The sequence below is a fragment of the Larimichthys crocea genome, chromosome VIII (assembly GCF_000972845.2).
Source record: "Larimichthys crocea isolate SSNF chromosome VIII, L_crocea_2.0, whole genome shotgun sequence".
Classification (NCBI taxonomy): domain Eukaryota; kingdom Metazoa; phylum Chordata; class Actinopteri; family Sciaenidae; genus Larimichthys; species Larimichthys crocea.
The window spans coordinates 33,653,468-33,672,679 of NC_040018.1; the positions used below are offsets into that span (position 1 = coordinate 33,653,468).

The 19,212-nt window shown below is 39.4% G+C and overlaps 1 protein-coding gene across 4 annotated transcripts; it reads right to left on the minus strand.

Annotated features, from left to right (window-relative positions):
- Positions 1-834: 834 nt before the first annotated feature.
- On the minus strand, positions 835-18,571 carry cd99 (CD99 molecule). Of its 4 annotated transcripts, XM_027281461.1 has the most exons (13): positions 18,363-18,563; positions 13,623-13,655; positions 13,403-13,462; positions 13,218-13,256; positions 12,999-13,046; positions 12,789-12,827; positions 12,646-12,702; positions 12,465-12,548; positions 10,057-10,083; positions 9,649-9,669; positions 4,716-4,832; positions 4,571-4,636; positions 835-3,801 (listed from the first exon to the last, which is right to left on the minus strand). In XM_027281461.1, exons 1-13 carry the CDS (start codon positions 18,421-18,423, stop codon positions 3,773-3,775), a joined length of 681 nt encoding a protein of 226 aa, XP_027137262.1. In that variant the 5' UTR covers positions 18,424-18,563; the 3' UTR covers positions 835-3,772. The 4 variants fall into 4 exon arrangements, with proteins under 4 accessions (XP_027137262.1, XP_027137265.1, XP_027137264.1 ...); XM_027281464.1 differs by lacking the exons at positions 13,218-13,256; positions 13,403-13,462 and having other exon boundaries at positions 18,363-18,564; XM_027281463.1 differs by lacking the exons at positions 12,789-12,827; positions 12,999-13,046 and having other exon boundaries at positions 18,363-18,564.
- Positions 18,572-19,212: the final 641 nt, after the last annotated feature.

Below are 19,212 nucleotides of genomic sequence, written 5' to 3' on the forward strand. Positions count from 1 at the left end.
TGCATGCAATAGATGATGGCTGTACTCATAATAAGGCCGTCATAGTACAATTACAATATGGATAATCTGAATTATGAAGAATATGGGTATTGTTTCCAGGTGCTGCTAAAACAGGTAGGTCCAAAGCCAGATGACTTCCTCTCTGCCATGAATTATTTACAACAGCAACACTTCTATTGATACAGAGTTAGGGTTGGCCATCAGATAAAGTTGTTCACAGTGATTAAGTCCAAATTTAAAGCAACATTATGTCACTTTTCTCTCATAGACTAAGCTACACTGACTTGTAATCAGGTGAATGTTGTCTGTCATTCGTACGTCTGTTCTCACACTATGTAACTTTGGGCTTTTGGTGAAACTGGACCACATTTTATGGAGAAAATGTTTCCTGACGGACAGTGAAGTAAACTGCTGCCAACTGTAGCTGCTGTTAGCTAATGTTAGCTCAGTTTGTTAGCCATGCTGCCCAGACTGTGAGCTCAGAGCACCGGGGAAGGTGTTGGTGTTTAATACCACAGGCGTTTTGGACCACCAGGAAGAGGAGGTTTTCAGGCCCAGTGCACGGAGCAGAGGCGATGTTGTGCCAGAACCGGAGCTGGGAAATGTAACTGGGATATGCAGCTTCTACAGACATAATGGCAGAGGAGAAGTGACCAAAGAAGACACTGATGGAGGAAGCTCAGAAGTTTGTTTGGTGATTAGGACATCAAGATGTGGCTGAAAGATCCAAACTAGCTGGGAAGAGCTGAGATGACTTTGTCATACTCACTGATGAACTTCCATCCTCCAGCTGAAGTTAGTACATATAAAGAAGGCGATGACAAAGCACGGACAAACTGTACAACACAACTTTATTGAAAACATGTACACACACTTTAAATCTACTCACAGAAGTAACATTGATCCAATCATCAGATCCAATATACCTGGATTAAGTCTATGCTTGTAAATCTGAGATACAAAAATACACTTGAAATTGATCATAGTCGTCGACACAGAAATGCTCAAAGCACAATGCAGCATCAAGCCTAAAGCAAAAATCAGCAGGGATCTATACACATTACTCTCAAGTATTTACAGCTCATGAGGGTGCAACTCATTTTAATATTTCAGCAATAACAACAGTTCTCCAGCCAGAGTCCCCTGATGCAATAGTTCTGATTTTATGACACTTTCGATGCTCACTTGTGACTCGAATAAACTGATGACACTCGAGGAGTCTGGCATGAATAACATAATGGATCATAACTGCAGATAAAAGTGCATCAGAGTGTTGCCCACGTTTCATGGCTGCTGCTCTTCTACAGCAAGCAGAAAGAAAGCTGAATAATAAAACCAATAATTACACAAGTCTCCGTCTCGTCAGGTCATCTTTGTCTATGATTGATTCCTAATTTCTCAAAACAAGAAAACAAATGTCAGTGTGGTAAAAATATCATTGTAACTGGTTTTAAAGCTACATTTATTCTTTTTTGACCAGTAGGGGGCAGTAAAAACACATTTAACCTGGTATATTTTTAATTTATTCTTCTGATTGGTGCAGCTTTAAGAAAACAGGACTCAGACACAGATGACTTTGGCAGTGCACAAAATTAAGATCAATCTCACACAAACTAAAAGCTGATGCTTGTATGTATTACACTTTTATATAACAGCTGCTAAGCAATCACTTATATGACACATTACTAAATTGTATACACGTAGTAAGTTTATGCTTTGAGATTCATAACCTCAATCTTCTCACATCACCACAATCAATCAGAATTAGTATTAAAAAGCTCCTTCTACTGGATTTAAATCCAGTTACACGATGATTATGTCGATGCAATTTGAGACATCTTTGTGCTATGCTGTAAAAACTGTAAATTCTCAAATAGCAGAGGGAACCAGGCCTTTATTTGTAATCTCCCTTCTTTATTTGACCATGTTTAAAGGGATAGTTGGGGATATTTGAAGTGTGCTTGTATGAGGGAATGATCCACAGTCAGTGTACTGCCTGCAGTAGATGGCAGTCGCACACCCCAAGTTTGTAGAAGCTGACTGGAAGACCAGCAGAGAAGTCAAGCAATGTGCAGCTGTAGATGGGGTCAAGCAGCAAAACATTTTAGCCACCTAAAAAAATCAGTCTATGTTATATTTCCAACATTTTCACGACTTTACCCTGCTGTCAGACAGTCTTTTCTGATGGGAAACTGAAGCAGTAATACCAGTCCACGATAAAGCCACCAGACTTCCATCGATAAAAAACGTAATTTTCCCTTGCAGAAGACAGGAGCTGCTGGTCTACTGCTGCCACAGTCTGCAGCAACTAACTTATAGTTATAAACAGAACTAGCAGGTTAAAGTCGCACAATAACCTCAACAAAGGAAGCGATTGAGGCAGTTGTGGAACAGCAAATCCTGTTTTCTGCAAGGAAAAATTACATTTTTGCCTGGTGGCTTCGAAGAGAGCGATAAACATGCTTCAGTTTCCCATCAGGAAGGACTGTGTGACGGCAAGGTAAAGCATGAAAATATTCTGAATACAGCGTACACTTGGACTTTTTTTAGGTGGGCTAAAACATGTTTTGCTGCTGACCCTGTCCACAGCAGGACATTGCTCTGCTTCCGCGTCCGAACTTCTGTCTGCTTCTCCAAACTGGGGTGTGCTGACCGCTGTCTACTGGAGGAAACACACTCACTATGGATAAATACCTCATACAACCGCAATGCAAATAACCAAACTATGACTTGAAGCAGTTCATCTGCTGTTGATGCCGTTTCCTCCTGAGTTTGCAGCACTTCCTCTGTGTTTACAGGTTTTCTTGTTACATTCAGTACGCTGTGCACTTCCACTACACTGAAAATAATGATTTAATAATGCTTTTGCTTACATTTTCTAAATTACTGTTAAAGTACTGTCAATAAAACTCAACACCACATTTCAAATTAAAAGCCTCCCAGCAGCTCAAAGAATGACGTTATTCCTGTGACAGGTAGGCTTTTAATTTGAAATCTGCATCTGCAGGAAGTCTTGAGTTTCATTAACATCGCTTTGTAAATGGACATTATGTTGAATTCAATGTGAGCCACTCTGGTACAGGCGAAACCCCCTCTGCTTGTTTTATAATTTGTCGTGGAATATGGTTTAGGCTGACTCTGAGCTGTGCATTACGAGGTCATTTCACAAAAACAAACAACAATAATGGAGGCAGAAATCGCGGAGACTAAAACAATGACTTAATAGGACACATCGGGTGAACAAACCCTCTAAGGTGCTAAAGAAAAATACTAATCATCTATTCTGAGGCAAACAGACACAAACACACTTAAAGCTTTGTTCAATCCTTCTCAGACGCCAGCTGCAGGGGGAACTTTTAGTTTGGAACATGACACCAGAGCATCTTTTGTAAAAAACTCATTCATGATGCAGTAAACCCATGTAGCACCTATGTTAAACTAAGCACACTTATTTGAGGATACTAGTGTAGGAGTTAGGAAGGGAAACAAAACCATGTGTACAGTAGTTACACACAGACGAAGCACACAAACACAAAGCTCTGTGCAAAACCACTGAAATCACCAACACAGCTCCACTGATAGCTACGAATAAAGAAATCATACACAGCTAATGTATTTACAGTTTACGTGTCAGGATTAGGTTGTATTTAAACTAGAAGAAATCACAAAGACCCAGAGAATGTCTGACTGGAAGATGACAGATGATTGAAAGTTGGAAGTTGAGTTCTGTAGAGAAGGCCACTGACTTTTCCTGTGCGTGTGCAGGAGGTGTCTAAGACGTCCTGAGCAGGTTGCTGAACACTGAAATGTGAAAGAACACAAGAGTTAGTGCAGTCTGGACTGGATTAAAGAGTAACTAAACCCTGAACCCGACTGTGTCAAGGGGTAAACTACCTGCTGCTGACCACAAGATGTCAGGCTACACACACATTTGGGTTTGGTTAGTTTGTTTGTTGTAGTTCTCTGAATGTGTTACTGTGACCAACATTAAGCTGAAGTTCATCTCCGTACTCATCTTCATACTCCAGTTCTGTACTTTTCTGAGTTGCCTGTACTTATTCTTCTACTTCACTACATTTTAAAAGTAAATAGTACTTTTTACTGTGCTACATTTATCTGACTCAGAGACTACAGGTGAATATGATATAACATAACAATAAATTGGATAAAAAGTCAAAGATTTTTACAGATGGAACTTTAGATCTTTTTTCATCACTCCATAAAGCAGAAAATACTGTCAACAGACGTAAAAAAAAATCAATTTTCTTCATCAGCTGTAAAAAACTGGAAGCTTTGGTGTACATGAGTGTTACTGAAGTGGAAATGTATGAGTCAGAGTTTGGAGAAAACCTTTAAAGATCTGTTTTGTAAAGTTCTGAGACACTACAGGGTCAAACATAGCCTTTGTTTGACCTCTTCTGTCTTAACACAGGGTAACAAATGAAAGTAAATGGCTGTCACGAGATCTAAACTTCTGTGGGACATTTTGAGTCGGCGTGTTAGAATCTCAGAAGATTCTCGAGGCTCATGGTGGACACTTTTATTACAGGAAGTGAGAGAAGAAACGTACCTTGAGGATCAGACTGAGGATTAGACTGATTGTCGTTGTAGCCTTTACCGCTCTCTGGATCTTGCCCTGAACAAAGAACATTTCAAGAGTGAGACTGCTGTGACGTCACTTCCTGTTCTTTGTGACTAAAGAAAAACGTACTGACCTCCCTGAATCTTGAAGCACAGCTTCTTCTTCTGGTACGCAAAGTAACTGGATGCTGCTCCCATTATAGCGACTCCTACGGCGCTGACGATCGCTGCGATCTGTCCGCCTCCGGCTTCTGCAGGACCAGAACCAAACATGAAGCAGTGTGTACAGTTCTGGCCTACTCTGCATCGTACAAACGACTCAACGAAGACCGGAGCTGGCATTGATTTGGTTCCTTCGTCTTATAAAACATGTTGTCTCTGATGTAGCTCTTCCACCAGCAGCAAAATATCCTCCATAATCAACTTATTTCATGTTTCAATCGCTACTAAAATATGAATCATGTTTACCTGATACATATCTCATTCCTCACTTTTAGGGACCTTTTTTTTTCTCTCCTGAAGGTGTAATTCTTTGATAAATTGTTGATAAATTGTGAACTGTCATGACCTCGGTTTTCCACAAGGTGGCAGTCAACAACTTTTGATTGCAGCTTGGATCGTTTTCAGAAAAAGTTTTCAGAACCAAGAGTTTACTTCACGGATCTGAAATAAACTGTTAGAACCGCACAAAGACATGAAGTGTGGATATCAAGTGTTGGAGAATCAGTCGGAATGAACGCAGTGAACAAAAGAGAAAAAGGCTGGATTAAAGCAAACACACCCAAGCCTCAAGGCAGCACACACTAGAGATAATAATGACATTGAAACACACACACACACACACACACACACAGGCTGCATGAATAATAAGCCTGGCTATTCTGTTTGACTGGCACGACTTCAAAACCACAGTGAGTCATGAGGAGGGGTGTGTCTTGTGATGGTGTAGTGTATTAAAATAGGGCGTTGCCTGGACACGGAAAAAAAGAAGAAGCAGTGGAGGCTGCCAGCCTGCACTGACTTACTGCTGGAGAATGCAGAGCATGTGAGTGTTTCTCACACACATGCAGCACACCTGAAGCGTCGGCTTCAGTCTGAATCATGATTCAGTGCTGCGTTTAGCCGAGACCACGCTTTGTTTTTATGTCTTTGTGTGTTCTGGGACAGTTTATATGAGACAAAGACTTTCATGAAGCTTGAAATGTTAACAGTATCTAACATTATTGTTACTACAGTCTTCTTCTCTGTTGCTTCGTCTTGTGCCAAAGTATCGATAACAGTAGAGTGTCATTGTCCTACGGACATCAGAAGCATGTTATGTAGACAACTGTATCTGGACACCAGTACCAGCAGGTGTACTCTCTATAACTCAACCGTTCCCACCATGAGCAAGCACTTGGCGACAGTGGCAAGGAAAAACTTCCTTCAAGAAGCAGAAACCAGGTCGTGGTGGACGGACATCTGCCGTGACCGGATGATTTTATCACATTTATACTTCATAGCCAGGTATTACTGTATAGTGTTTGTACAAACATTGCACATATATTATATAATATATTCTATATGACAATATGTACTTAATTATTATATATATCATGCACACGTAATGGCTGCTGGATTTGCACCACTGGATTCTTCTGTCAGAGTCAGTCTAAGTCTCATCATCTGTTTAAACATTTAGAACTACAGCTACCATCATGCACAAACAAGAGACATAATGCTAAGGTAGTTGTGGGCCTTTTTTAGTTCTTCAAATCAGCATTATTAAAACGAATGTATTACTTGCAGTTCCTGTTTGCACTGTTTACACGGTAACCATCCATGGAAACAAAAAGGATGTCACTATCGAGGACTTATGGGAGGTTTATGGATGTTTATCTGATATCAGAGCAAGGACTAGATGTCTCTGAGAAGAGGGGGTGTAATGTTTGACACTAATAGCATCGATGGACCAAAACTTCAAAAGTATTAAAACTAAAACAAGACCAATAGCAAGTTGTCAAGTTTTGTTGCATGTCACTCTGTGAGGCCGTCTGAGGACCTGATTTGCCCGCTTTGCTCATCTGGATCTCCATGCTTGCATCAGAAATCAAACACACTGTGAACTGGTTCAACTGGTTTGTTTTATTCGTTATGATTTACACGTCTAATGACTCTTTCACATTGCAATCATTGCAGCAATGTTACAAACAAACTCCACAAAGGCTGGAGGCAAGCGAAATAAAGGCTTTAACTACAAAGAACCCACCAGAAATAAATATCCTGCCAATTACCAGAGACACAAAGAAGCACTCATGAGCTAAGAAGTGCCAAAAGGAAGAAAACATCATCTGATCAAAGCTCTAAAACGAGAGGGTTCTAAATAAAGAGAGGTCCGCAGCTCTACAGGTTCATCTCTCAGCAGAGTGCTGTGAATGCTGGCTATGTTAAGAATGTGTACAAACTGAGGAGGATCCGAAGTGTTTGGACTGATGGTTTGTGCAGAAACCAGGCGTGTCCCGACATGAAGTCATTACAGAGAACAACACACATAAAGGCTTTGTTTTCTGCACATGCAAACATTATTTTCTGCAAATAAAGCAAGTTTACTGTTTTGTTTTCGAGTCCTAAAGCACGGCTCAGATCTGGAGCAGATCTTCAGTCACCTGACTCTTCAAATTACACTTTGTTTCTTGTCATATGAGCTTATTCTGCGCTAAATTAAAACAACAAGGATAACAAGCATCAAAACATCAACCAAAATTCATTACATTTTCAGAGAAGTACACTAATAAACATGTGCTGTATTCTGTAGGTTAGCAGAGCCCGACCTCTATATCAGCACACGGATTTTATCAGACAATATCACCTTATTGCAAATATATCAGTAACTGTGTATATATTATTGTGTGCACCTTTAATTTACAGGACCTAATGCAGACAAACATCCTTGGGGTAACTGAGATCTATAAATTATGTTATATTTTGGGGATTTTTATGTGTAGTAATTTACTTACTTTTTATATTTAATTTTGTGTCATTTTGGATAAATGACACAATAAAATAAAATATAAATCAAATATAAATAAAATATAAGATAAGCACATTTGAAGAATCATTGCAAAAAATGTATCAAAAATAGAGAATTTTGTAAGTACAGTCGTCCCTCGCTATATCGCGGTTCTCTTTTCGCGGACTCGCTGTTTCGCGGATTTTTATCAGTGTAATTTTGCATGCTTTTTTTACAGCGTACTGTACAGTATGAGCGCGCATTGTGTTCTGCGTCCTAAATTGGCTAAGGGAGAACCGCACTGCGTCCTGATTAGGGGGGAATTGTACAAAATGTGTGTAAAAAGGTGTATAAAAGTGTGTGGTTAGGGGTTTTACGGCCTTAAAACATGTATAATAATTGTAAAACTTACTTCGCGGATTTCGTTTATTGCGGGCTATTTTTAAAACGTATCCCCCGCAATAAACGAGGGACCACTGTATAGGTCATTGTTTTTTTTTAAAAAAAGCTATAAAATAAAATTGCGGTGTTCCACAGGGTTCAGTGTTTGGTCCTAGTCTTTTTAACCTTTACATGCTGCCACTTGGAAACACCTTGGGGGGACACAGTATGAATTTACAGTGCTATGCTGATTACACACAACTTTACATTGCCGTGTTTCCTGATGACTTCATAAGAATTTTAAGAATCTTAATCTTAAAATTAATCTCAAGATTCTTAATCTTAATTCTCTTCTTAAGAACATTATCAGAGCGCAACTTGGCATTGCCAGTGTGCTGTTTTATTGTGTGAAGCACTTTGTGTTCCTTTTTGCTTTTTTGAAAAGTGCTATCCAGATAATGTCTGATTAATTGATCTAAACAATATTAGCCAATATATCGATATATCGAACATCCTATTTTATCTGTATCAGCAGCGGGCGGCTCCAGTTATCCAGTAGCTGTCAGGCTCTGTTGTGCACAACAGGTAACATAAGTTCACACTGCAGTAAACTAACAACATATATATGAGTCATGGCACTATGAGAGCTGGGTGGAGAGTGAAAGAAAAAAGAATGTATGTACACACCCAAACACTAAGTCCAGAATCACAGGGTTAGAGTCAACACTATATAATCTCTTGAAGTGCTGTTATTGTAACTGTCTGGTTGGTTCAGTGATACAAGAATTTCTAGTCTTAGAACGGTCATTCAGTACGTTCAGTTACACTGATCATACAGATTTTCCAGCTGAAGCACAGACCTGCAGCTGTGAAGCCAGAGGTCAAGGGCCACAGGAAGTGCAACAAGGACAGAGTACAGAGCACAAAATGTCAGTTACAGAGTTTTGAGGTGCACTGCAACAAAAAACGAAAAATAACTTTAAAAAAATATTTTTTTATAGTATATAATACTTTTTTTTAAGACAGAGCCAGACATCGAACCAAACTAGTCGAGTGTAACCTCCGACCTGAGAGCCAATCAGAATGCACAGACTGATGGTTCATGGTATAGCTTGCAGCAGATCCAAGGCCCTCTCTAACAGAGGAGCTATGGTTTGCTTTAAGTTGTTAATCCACATAAAGAATTCCTCTGGCATGTTAGCATTTAGCATCTTCAGGATTTGTCCCCACAGAAGTTCTGGATCTGCAACGACACACAATCGTAGCAGGGTTTTAGCCAAAGAAACCAGACCAGGGGTACCAACATGAAGATATACCAGTATGAAACCAAAAGCAACTGTCGCTTAGTCCTCAAGACACCGGCTTTATCTGGTGACATGCAACTAAATGCAACTGATCATGTATCTCAGTGGCCCAGCTAACAAGTCCTGTCATTAGTCTGACAAATATTCACCAAGGAGCCGCTTTCAAAGCCACAAACATAACAACTAATAAACATGTGGGGGGCAGCACGTGGAACACGCCAACACAACTACTGTTCAAACAGAAGTAATGAACACAACGTCCTTTTAAAACAGGAAAAAGGAAATTCCCAACAAAACCAGAGGATCATGACCGCACATAACGATGCCCACAATGACACCCACGGAACACGGACACAAAGACAGGAAGTACATTAAGACTGGAGTGGGATTTACCTTGTGGTTGATCAGCACCACCTGTCAGGAACAAAAGAAAGCAAATCAATCTACAATATTCATGACGATCAGATCATTTTTGTCTTTCGACAAGAATCATTGATTGTCATAAAGAGAACTACTGCAGAGTTCGCTAAGTGGTTTAAGGCGCTGACCGTGTAACCGGTTCAAGTCCAGGAATCTTTCTTGTTCTTTTTAAACTAAAAACTGAAGCTAACGCACTCATAATGACCAGGTTCAGCGCCTTAGATTAAAATGTTCTTAGTTTTGAAGATATAACAATGAATATGTTAAAACCCTGATAAAAAGTCAGATCACAGCTGACATTTTACAGTTGTTCACAGGTTGAGTGGTTCTCTTCATGACTGGTCTAGATAAACTGAGAATAAAATAAGGATAAAAACATACCCTGGTTGTAGCCAGGGTCCTCAGCACCTGAAGTCAAAAGAAAAAGGAGAAAAGTCAGTTTTTATGGGTTTTATGGGTTCTTTCCATTCAACAGCAGATTCCTGAGGGGAGGCAGTAATGTAACTCTGGGTATTACCATGGCATTTTGCCCTCTGAACACAAATAGACACAACAGATGGGTATTCTTATACAACCAGAAGTGAAATCCCAGCTGAGAGGCTCTGGTGCAGTAAGCTGCAGTTAATAACAGGTTAGCAGAGCTGCTGCTGCTGCATGTATACCATCACATAGAATCACATCTGAAAACTACACATGTGGTTCTAATTCCACCGGAGAGCCTGTGGCTTTTTATTCCTTTTTCTTTCTTTGGAGGAACAACTAATTACTTCCATGCTCTCACTAAACAACAGTATGGAGACAAAGACGAGAGCTTCCACAGCTTTGTCTCAGTACCATGATTCTTTTCACTGGACAATGGAAACAGGCTCTTTTGTCACCGTGGAAAACAGCAGCATTAAACATGTGTGTATTTAATTAATATTAGTGGAGCCACACTGCTGGAACCCGCAACAGTCTTTATAAACAACAACATCCAGAATTCATTATTTATTGTATTTGTATTCTTCAGAGGCCCGGGGGATTTGGCAGGGTGTCCACAGATTGTTAAACTGCGTGAATGGATGCACTAAGGCTCCCCACAGCGTTTATCTGGTACTACGACTCTTTTTTTAAGTCATGTGATGTGGTATTTGTTTGTTATACCAGATAAAAGAAAGCACAAACTGATTATTGAGTAGAATATTGACTAATATCACATCCGCTGCACATAAAAATGAAAACTTTAACTGATTGTCAGAACTTATTCTCTCAAGAAACATGCCTCAGCGTCGCATACAAATAACGTATGAATAGTAGGACAGTGTCACTGTAGGACAGTGCTTTTATTCTGAAGGTCACAGGTCAATCTGTGTTGTTGAATATTAAATGAACGTGGATAAATCTTTAATTATTTTTTGCTCCTCTGATGTGGTAGTATGTTTTATAGTCAAATAAAAGTAAAGTAGATTCTCTCCTACATTTCTACCTCGTTAACGACAATTACCAACAATCAAAGTTCCAAAAACTATAAACTAAACCTCTCAAACACCGACTGGCAGGAGAACAGTCAGCACTAATTTGATGTGTACTAGGGCTGCGTGACTGGACGAATAATTCAACTAGTGGCTGACTCCGTCGCCGGTTTTATTTTGGCGGAGGGCTTTTGCCATTTCATTTTAAAAATGTGATGGCCTGCCTCTGAAGACTTAAGTGAGAGCTGCTGTTCGGCGACACACTCATTCGACAGCTGTACAGCCAGAAGCTCATCTGACTCTCATCTGGATTCAGTGGTTTGATTCTTTGTTGTTTCTGTTTGTTTCAATGTATTTAAACAGGTGTGTGTTAATAAGAGTTAACAAGGCTGTCTTAGTTTGGTAAAAGAGAGAAACCTGAATTCATTACATGTGTAAGAATGCTTCTAATTTCTAGTTTATTATTTATTGGAGTGTAGTGAAGTTAGCCAATTGAACATGACAGGCCCATGCTTATGTGCAGGGACAGGCAGCTGACTGGGGGTGGCAATTCTGAGTGTCTGGTACTGTGTCTTCACACTGCAAAACACTGGTTTCTATGGAAAAAAAATGCATGTGAGGGCATTGGGTGGTTTACAGGCTGAGTCAATATCATGAAACCACCACCATCTTCCTGTGTGAAACCGACTCTCTCCACACGACTCTCTCTGTAATTGTTCACTTAACATTACTTCCACTTCCCTGAAGAACACACTGATCAGGAAGTGGCACGACACCTTCGTGAACAGGCGGATCAGAATCTGTCAGCGTTGCCATGACATTAGATAAATGTTGGGTCATTCTCGGAGGAGTCTCTGCTCAGCTGAGTCAGTGGTAGTGAAGGGCAACAAGATACAAACAAAGGAAAGGAATCTTAAGGAGACACCAGAGTTTAGTCACAGTGTTCAAGGGTGGGACAGAACCCCCCAAATACAAAGATGATAGCATGATTACTAAACAAAATGAGTGACAATAAGAACATGTTGAATGCTGCATGAAGGATTTACTTTAGTTATGTTGACTAATATCTGTTGAAACAGGCCCTGTATCATTTCCTGTCTGTAAAGTGCATTAATATTCAAGCGTGACTGTGTGGGACAGTAGAACATTACAAACACTCAGATGTCACATTGGGATTGCTGAATTAAAACAGACAGTGTATATTTAACCATGAAGGCCTGCAGGCTGAACACACACATCTGATGACAGATCAGACAGCTGGCTACAGGAAAAAACAGGTTATAAAGAGCAGCAGCAGATCAAAATAGAGAAGCGTTCGGGGTGCTGCTGATGTCTTACCTCCTGCTCTCTTCTTTCCTCCTTCAGGCTTGTAGTCCCCATCACTAACACCAAACAAGTCCGAGTCGTCGAAATTTCCACCGCCTTCAAGAAATGAATGAACAAGAAGACGAATATAGAATATGATGATGTAAAGTAGAAAGTCAAAACAAAAACAACTATACAAGATTTGCAGACTCACCTCCTCCTCCTCCACTCTTTGGTAGGTCATCAGCAGGTTTCGGTTTGGGTTTGGGGTCTGTGGGTACAAAGTAAAAACATATTCATTGACTCCATCAGAACCATACATCAAATTCACTTCAGAGAGGCTTTCCACAGGTTTACCTGGGCCGAGAGCGTCCTCCAAATCAAGTCCAAAGCCGTCTATAAAACACGAATACACACTTATTGGACACATTCACTGTGGAAGTATGCTTTACATTTGTTGACAAAAAGAAAAATATAGAATATCATATATCATATATCATAGAACAGCTTGTGCATTAACATCTATGTATTATAAATGATTTAACAATCAAATATTTGCAGACTCACCTCCTCCTCCACTCTTTGGTGGCTTTTCAGTAGGTTTGGGAGTGGGATCTGTGGGTAGAAAGATATTATCATTCCATTCTAAAATTCATAATTAATAAAAAAAACAGATGCACGACGATGTGTTTACATGAAGCTTTTACTGCGTCAAAGGAGTGAGTACAGATTGCGTGGAAATATACAAATAGACAGTTATGGCTGGCAATTTTTCACTTTTTTTACCTGGGCCGAGAGCGTCCCCCAAATCCAATTCAAAGCCACCTATAAAACACAAATACACACAATGAAACTGAGACGTGAGAGTTATGAAGTGAAGTTTTTGGTTTTTACCTAACTAATATATAACTAATGATGATGTAAAGTAAGAAATCAAAACAAAAACAACAATACATTATTTGCAGACTCACCTCCTCCCCCTCCTCCTCCTCCACTCTTTGGTGGCTTATCAACAGGTTTGGGAGTGGGATCTGTGGGCAGAAAGATATAAACAGTTATGGCTGGCAATTTTTCTATTCAGGCAGATTAAATATGCTCTTTATTATTTAAAGTAACAACTGGTCTGAATTTGAACATCTGATGAAATGAAAATGAAGTATGCTTTAGATATCATATTTATGTCAGGTTTACCTGGGCCGAGGGCGTCCCCCAAATCAAAGCCATCTATAAAACACAAATACACACAATGAAATTTAGACGTGAGAGTTATGAAGTGAAGTTTTCTGGTTTACTAATATATAACTAATGACATTCCCATCAGTCTCATTTGCAGCCTGTGTTCAGTGTGAAGTAACAAACACAGAATAAGTCAAGAAATCTGAACAGCACAGCACACACACTTTCAGGTTTGTGTGTGCAGAGTGTGAGCACGCGTGTGTGTGTGCCAGACAACCGCAGATAGCTTCACCACACTCTGTGTGACGAAATCTGGGTCATGGTTTTATCAGCAGTACAGCGGACTGGTGCAGTTCACGACAGTTACCAGGTGGAAGTAATATTTGCATCTGGGTTGGCAAAGCATTTTCCAGTGGAGTGCAGTGTGTTTATTATATTTGATTTGATTGATTTGAAGATTTTATTGATGAAAAAGTTTTTTTTTCTGTTTTGCTTTTTGCTCTTTGTGAAGCTGCATGTTTGTATGAATGCTGCTTTAAATAAAGTTGGAGTTGAGTATTGTAAATATGCAAAATGCTACCAGGAACACCAGCTCTTCGTACCATGTGTCACTCTGCCCACCAATAAAAAGTCAGTAAGAATTAGAGATCCTACGTATTTCATTATGACAAATTCTGATCAGTCAGCTGGACACATGAGAACTTTTTTTTAAAAAGGGCTGATCCCTGAGCTTATTTATCAATAAAAAATATTGCCAGTTGCTAAGGCGGCGCTGACTGCTACACCGAGCAGCTCTGAAGCGTGAGTCACGACTCAAACTGGAGGAGTTGTTTCTCACACGCGGAGCGGACAGGCCGGGTTACACATCACGGAACAGACGCCCATAGAAGGATTACTTCAAGGACATGCTAATCTCATATGTGCATTCTTCTTTGGTGTCATGCTGTCATACAAGTTTCAAGACAGAGCAGACCACTGCAGCTACATGACAACAAATCACATCCAGCCTTCTGAATGCTCACTGTTTATTATTGATTTAATGTTTTTCATGCGCTGTTATTATTAAACCAACATGACAATAAAAGTTTTCCAGCATCAAATAGCAGGGACGCATGATATGAGTTTCGTTTCAGCTGATATGCTAACCCATAATTTCACTTTTTTGTATTTTAAATAAAAGTTCATAACCTGAAGTTTATGCAGGAAAAGCTAAAACAGACGATTTCATATCTCTGACATCACTTCTGTTAACACTATTCAGGTCAATCAAGTTCAGTTTTATTTATATAACACCAAATCATAACCGTGTCTCATGACACTTTTATATTATCTACAGAGACCCAACAGTTCCCACCATGAGCAAGCACTTGGTGAGAGTGGCGAGGAGAAACAGACATCAGCTTTTTTATTATGGGATAATTAGAATAACACATAATGATATAAATGTTCCATTATTGAGCGATAAAGTATCAGCCCCGATTAGGGCTGGGTATCGATTCAAATTCTAAGAATCGATTCGATTCCGATTCTCAAGACTGAGAATCGATTATCATAATCCGATCCGATCTCGATTCGGGTTAGTGTTATTAAAACCATTTTTTTGGTCGCCTGAAGCCCTCGTTTTCAACAACAGAATAGGGGCGCATATCTTTGCAAATGTAACCCGCAATCGCCTCAGTTATTTTAAGAGAACGTGCAGAAGTGGCTGGTAGTTGTAGAGTTTTCCTTGAGTGTTCTTTTGTCTGTAGTTTTATTATATTTATGGTGAATTTCCATTTTTCCCACGTTGGTGAACGCATCATAGTCATTCCGACGGCCATTGAACGCACCTCGCATTGAACTGCACACCTGTTTCAATTCAATGACGGGACTAGTGGGGTTAAAGTTCACCGGGGGAAAATGTATTAAAATTATAATTTAATTAAATCGATCTCTGGATGTACGAATCGATCTTAAGGAATTAATATGCAAATCGATTCAGAATCGGAAAATCGATTTTTTCAACACAGGCCTAGCCCCTATATATATCATGCATCTTTAACGAATAATCCTGACCCACCTTTTACAGTTTATAGTTAGTATTCCATCATACTAATGCCAGCATGCCATTCTGACCACATATCAGTCTATGAAAGGTGATTTTATGGCTACTTAGAGGCAGAAACACGTGACTGATTATTAATTTAGAGTTGTGTCTTTGGATTCAATCAACTCCTGAGGGGAATATGTGACTCTTTAGCCGCTCCAACATGTTCACCAGCTCCCTCTCTGACTGTGTTTGCTGCTGGGCATGTTGTGTTCGGTGGATTTATCAGAGCTGTTGGAGTGATTCAGCACATTCCTCTCGGGTTGTGTCGACTTTCGCCCATTCCGCGTAACTTTCAGACACTTTCAGGTTGACAGGATGTTTGGTTTGTTAGGTTTACATAGCAGTTATTGAGAGTGATTGTGTGTGAACCTAACACCTCCAAACAAACAGTGAAAGATACTCCTGAACAGCAGCTGCTGTTAGCCAGAGAAATCCATTCAGCTGAACCAGACTGGCCTGCCTATGGCTGTGTTTGATAATCAATATTTTCATTATTTTGTGTCTCAAAAACAAAAAGTCACACATTGTCCTCAGACCGCAGTTTAATGCCACTGTACTCAGACATCATTATGGATTGGTTAAATGAGGTTAAAAGGCCGGGGCTCTAATATTCAAGAGTGCTGTTTTATCTTCCAGCTATGATTTGCCTTCCAATATGACCAGGTCCAGGTCGTTTAAATCTAATATTATGATTTCATTTTCCTCAGAAAACTTCTCTTTTGTGGCTTTGTTATGTTCCAGATGCTGTTGACCAAAAAAAAAAAGAATGAATAAGCAAGTTTGTGGATATAGTCAAATTTCAAGATCGCACACCAGCCAAGACTAAGCTACAAAACATATCAGCCTGACCTAACCAGACGGCATGCCATCTACTTCTCATTCGCGTGCCTGTGGTTTACTCTGGCAGCCCTCGTCGCCTTCACTGGGGAGGAAAGGGTAATGTTCAGAGCTTTATCGGACATAACGTGACTATTTGTAAGCTTCCTCTTCTGATTCTGATGAGATCCAATCTGTCTGTGTTGGTCTTTATCCCAAAAACTTCCTGGACGAGGCTGAGGTCAGTTTTTCCACGTCATGCTGGCAAAAGTGTCTCCTTACGGAGCTGCTGACGCAGGAAATGGAGTTCCCCAAACTGCTGGGAAGTGTTCCAGAAAGATGCAAGTACACATTGTCTAATACATGACTGTATTCTGTAGTATTTGCATATATTATTAGCTGGAAATGTCTGGCCTAGTCCATGAAAGACCATGAAAAGCAACGAACGTAACACAAGAGTACGCACACAGTATGTGTCATATACATACATGTATATTTTTGTCTATAATATTAGTTTCTGATGGTAAGTCAATGAAAGAACTATTTAGATCAGATTCATAATTTTTCAAGTAAAAACACCAAACATGAACTCGAGTTTCACCTCTTTTCTTTGTCCTACGTTGCAGTGAATCAATGATTGGATGATTCATTGACTTTTTGGGCTTTTTTGAACATTTCCTGACAATAAACGATCAAAAAATGAATCAAAAAAAGTTGTGAAAAAAAGGATTAAGAATGTAAAAGCTGCAGCCACAATGTCAAACAGACTTCCCCTGGGCTGCATAATAACGTCATATTCCACCATCTCATCTCATCTCGTCCTGTTAAAACTCTTTATTTCCACAGGCGATCCCAAACGTTCATTCATTTGTATAAACCCATAAAAACTCTCCACGGGACTTTGACGGACAAGATGTTTTCCAGTCGCACGTCGACTAGACAAGATGTTTCCAGTTCTGGCAAAATAGTCCAAATAAAAGGAGGGGGGAAAAATATGAACCAGAAGAAAGACCAAAAAAGGAGCAGCTGAGGACACTGTGGACATGCCATTAAAAAAATGAATTGTATTAATGTTTTAAGTTATTTAAACTCAAAAATGTCATGTTAGAGGTTTGATTACATAACATTTGAGTTTATATATATATATATATAGTATATATATATTATATATATATCCAACCACTACTATATACCAACGGCTACTAGAACAGCAACATCCCTTTCTATCTTTAAAAAACTGTAAAAATTTCTGTTTCGAGAATGCTCCCTGCCTAACAAAACTAACAACTACTCTGTGCTCCTTTACACCTTTCTCAGCTTATGTCCTCCTCTGTAAGCGCTTTGGATAAAAGCGTCTGCTAAATGCAATGTAATGTATGTAATGTAATATATAAACATAATATATAATATAAATATATATATATATATATATATATATATATATATTATATATTATATATATATATATATATATTATAATATAGATATAAGCTATTTGGAGGTTTAGCAACATGAGGGAGTTTAAATAATAAACCTTGAACCCACACATGTTTGTGTTCTGGTTCTGTGCATATATAACACAATAACCTTTTGGTCTTCTCACATTAACCCATGGAGTCCTCAGGCTGTGAACACACACACACACACACACACACACACACTGTGACCGCATGATGGAAAATGATGTAACTAATAACCTCACAACAACAAAAGTTATACTTTGCAGCTTAAATTAGCTTCAAGTTGTTTTGTTTTTTTTTCCCGCCTCGCCATTAAAGGCAAGAGCAGCAAACACACCACAACCATAGAGTAACCATTAAACAGCCTATGGTTGACGATAAGGAGCTTACCTTGTGTTAATGTCCCAGAAACGAGAAAAAGAAGTAAAACTATCCTCAAGCAGAACTCCATGTTGGCTCAAACTTGTTTCTTCGCAGTGGTTTGTGTTCAAACAGCGTCTCTTTTTTAGCCAGAGTATTTGTGGCACAGCTTTCTTGTCCAGACTCAGACTGCACGGCGGTGTCCTGTTACACTGAGTCAACTCTGCCCGTGAACAACTCACTGGGTGTGGCAGCCCTCTCAGAGGGGTGTTACTGCTCATAACGAAGTGAGTTATTTATCTATAACACACGGCATTCACTTTTTATTCTAACTGCGTACATTTCAAGCTACTTCGACATGTATTAACTAAGATGTCATAAAATTATAACTTTTATATCCCATTCTCGTGTTTATCTATAGATTCTATAAAAGTAATGTACACCTATATAAAGTGATTATTGGTTGATATTGGAATAGACTAGAACCGAGCCAGTCTTTGCTATATAGTATAGAATAGTTTTCTACAATTTAAAGATTGTCCTGCCCAATGACGACTTTGATGTAACATTATTATATGCATAAAGCAGCATAATGGGCCAAAAACACTGAAGACTCCACCCAGTTGCACTAAACTATGTTTACATGAAAAGTCAGTGGGAGGAGCGGAGCGGATTCACGGTATAGTAGTTCATGGGTGTGGTTGTCATTCATTTTCTACTGCAACTTGTGTGCCACCTAGTGTATCTGATGAATGTGGATCTAGATCTGTTGATTTATACTATGTGTGCCTGAAAGAGCACACTATATAATATTAACCGCACTTATTTGTATTATTATTATACGTGTGGGTGCCCAGAGGGGGAAAAAACATTCTGTTGT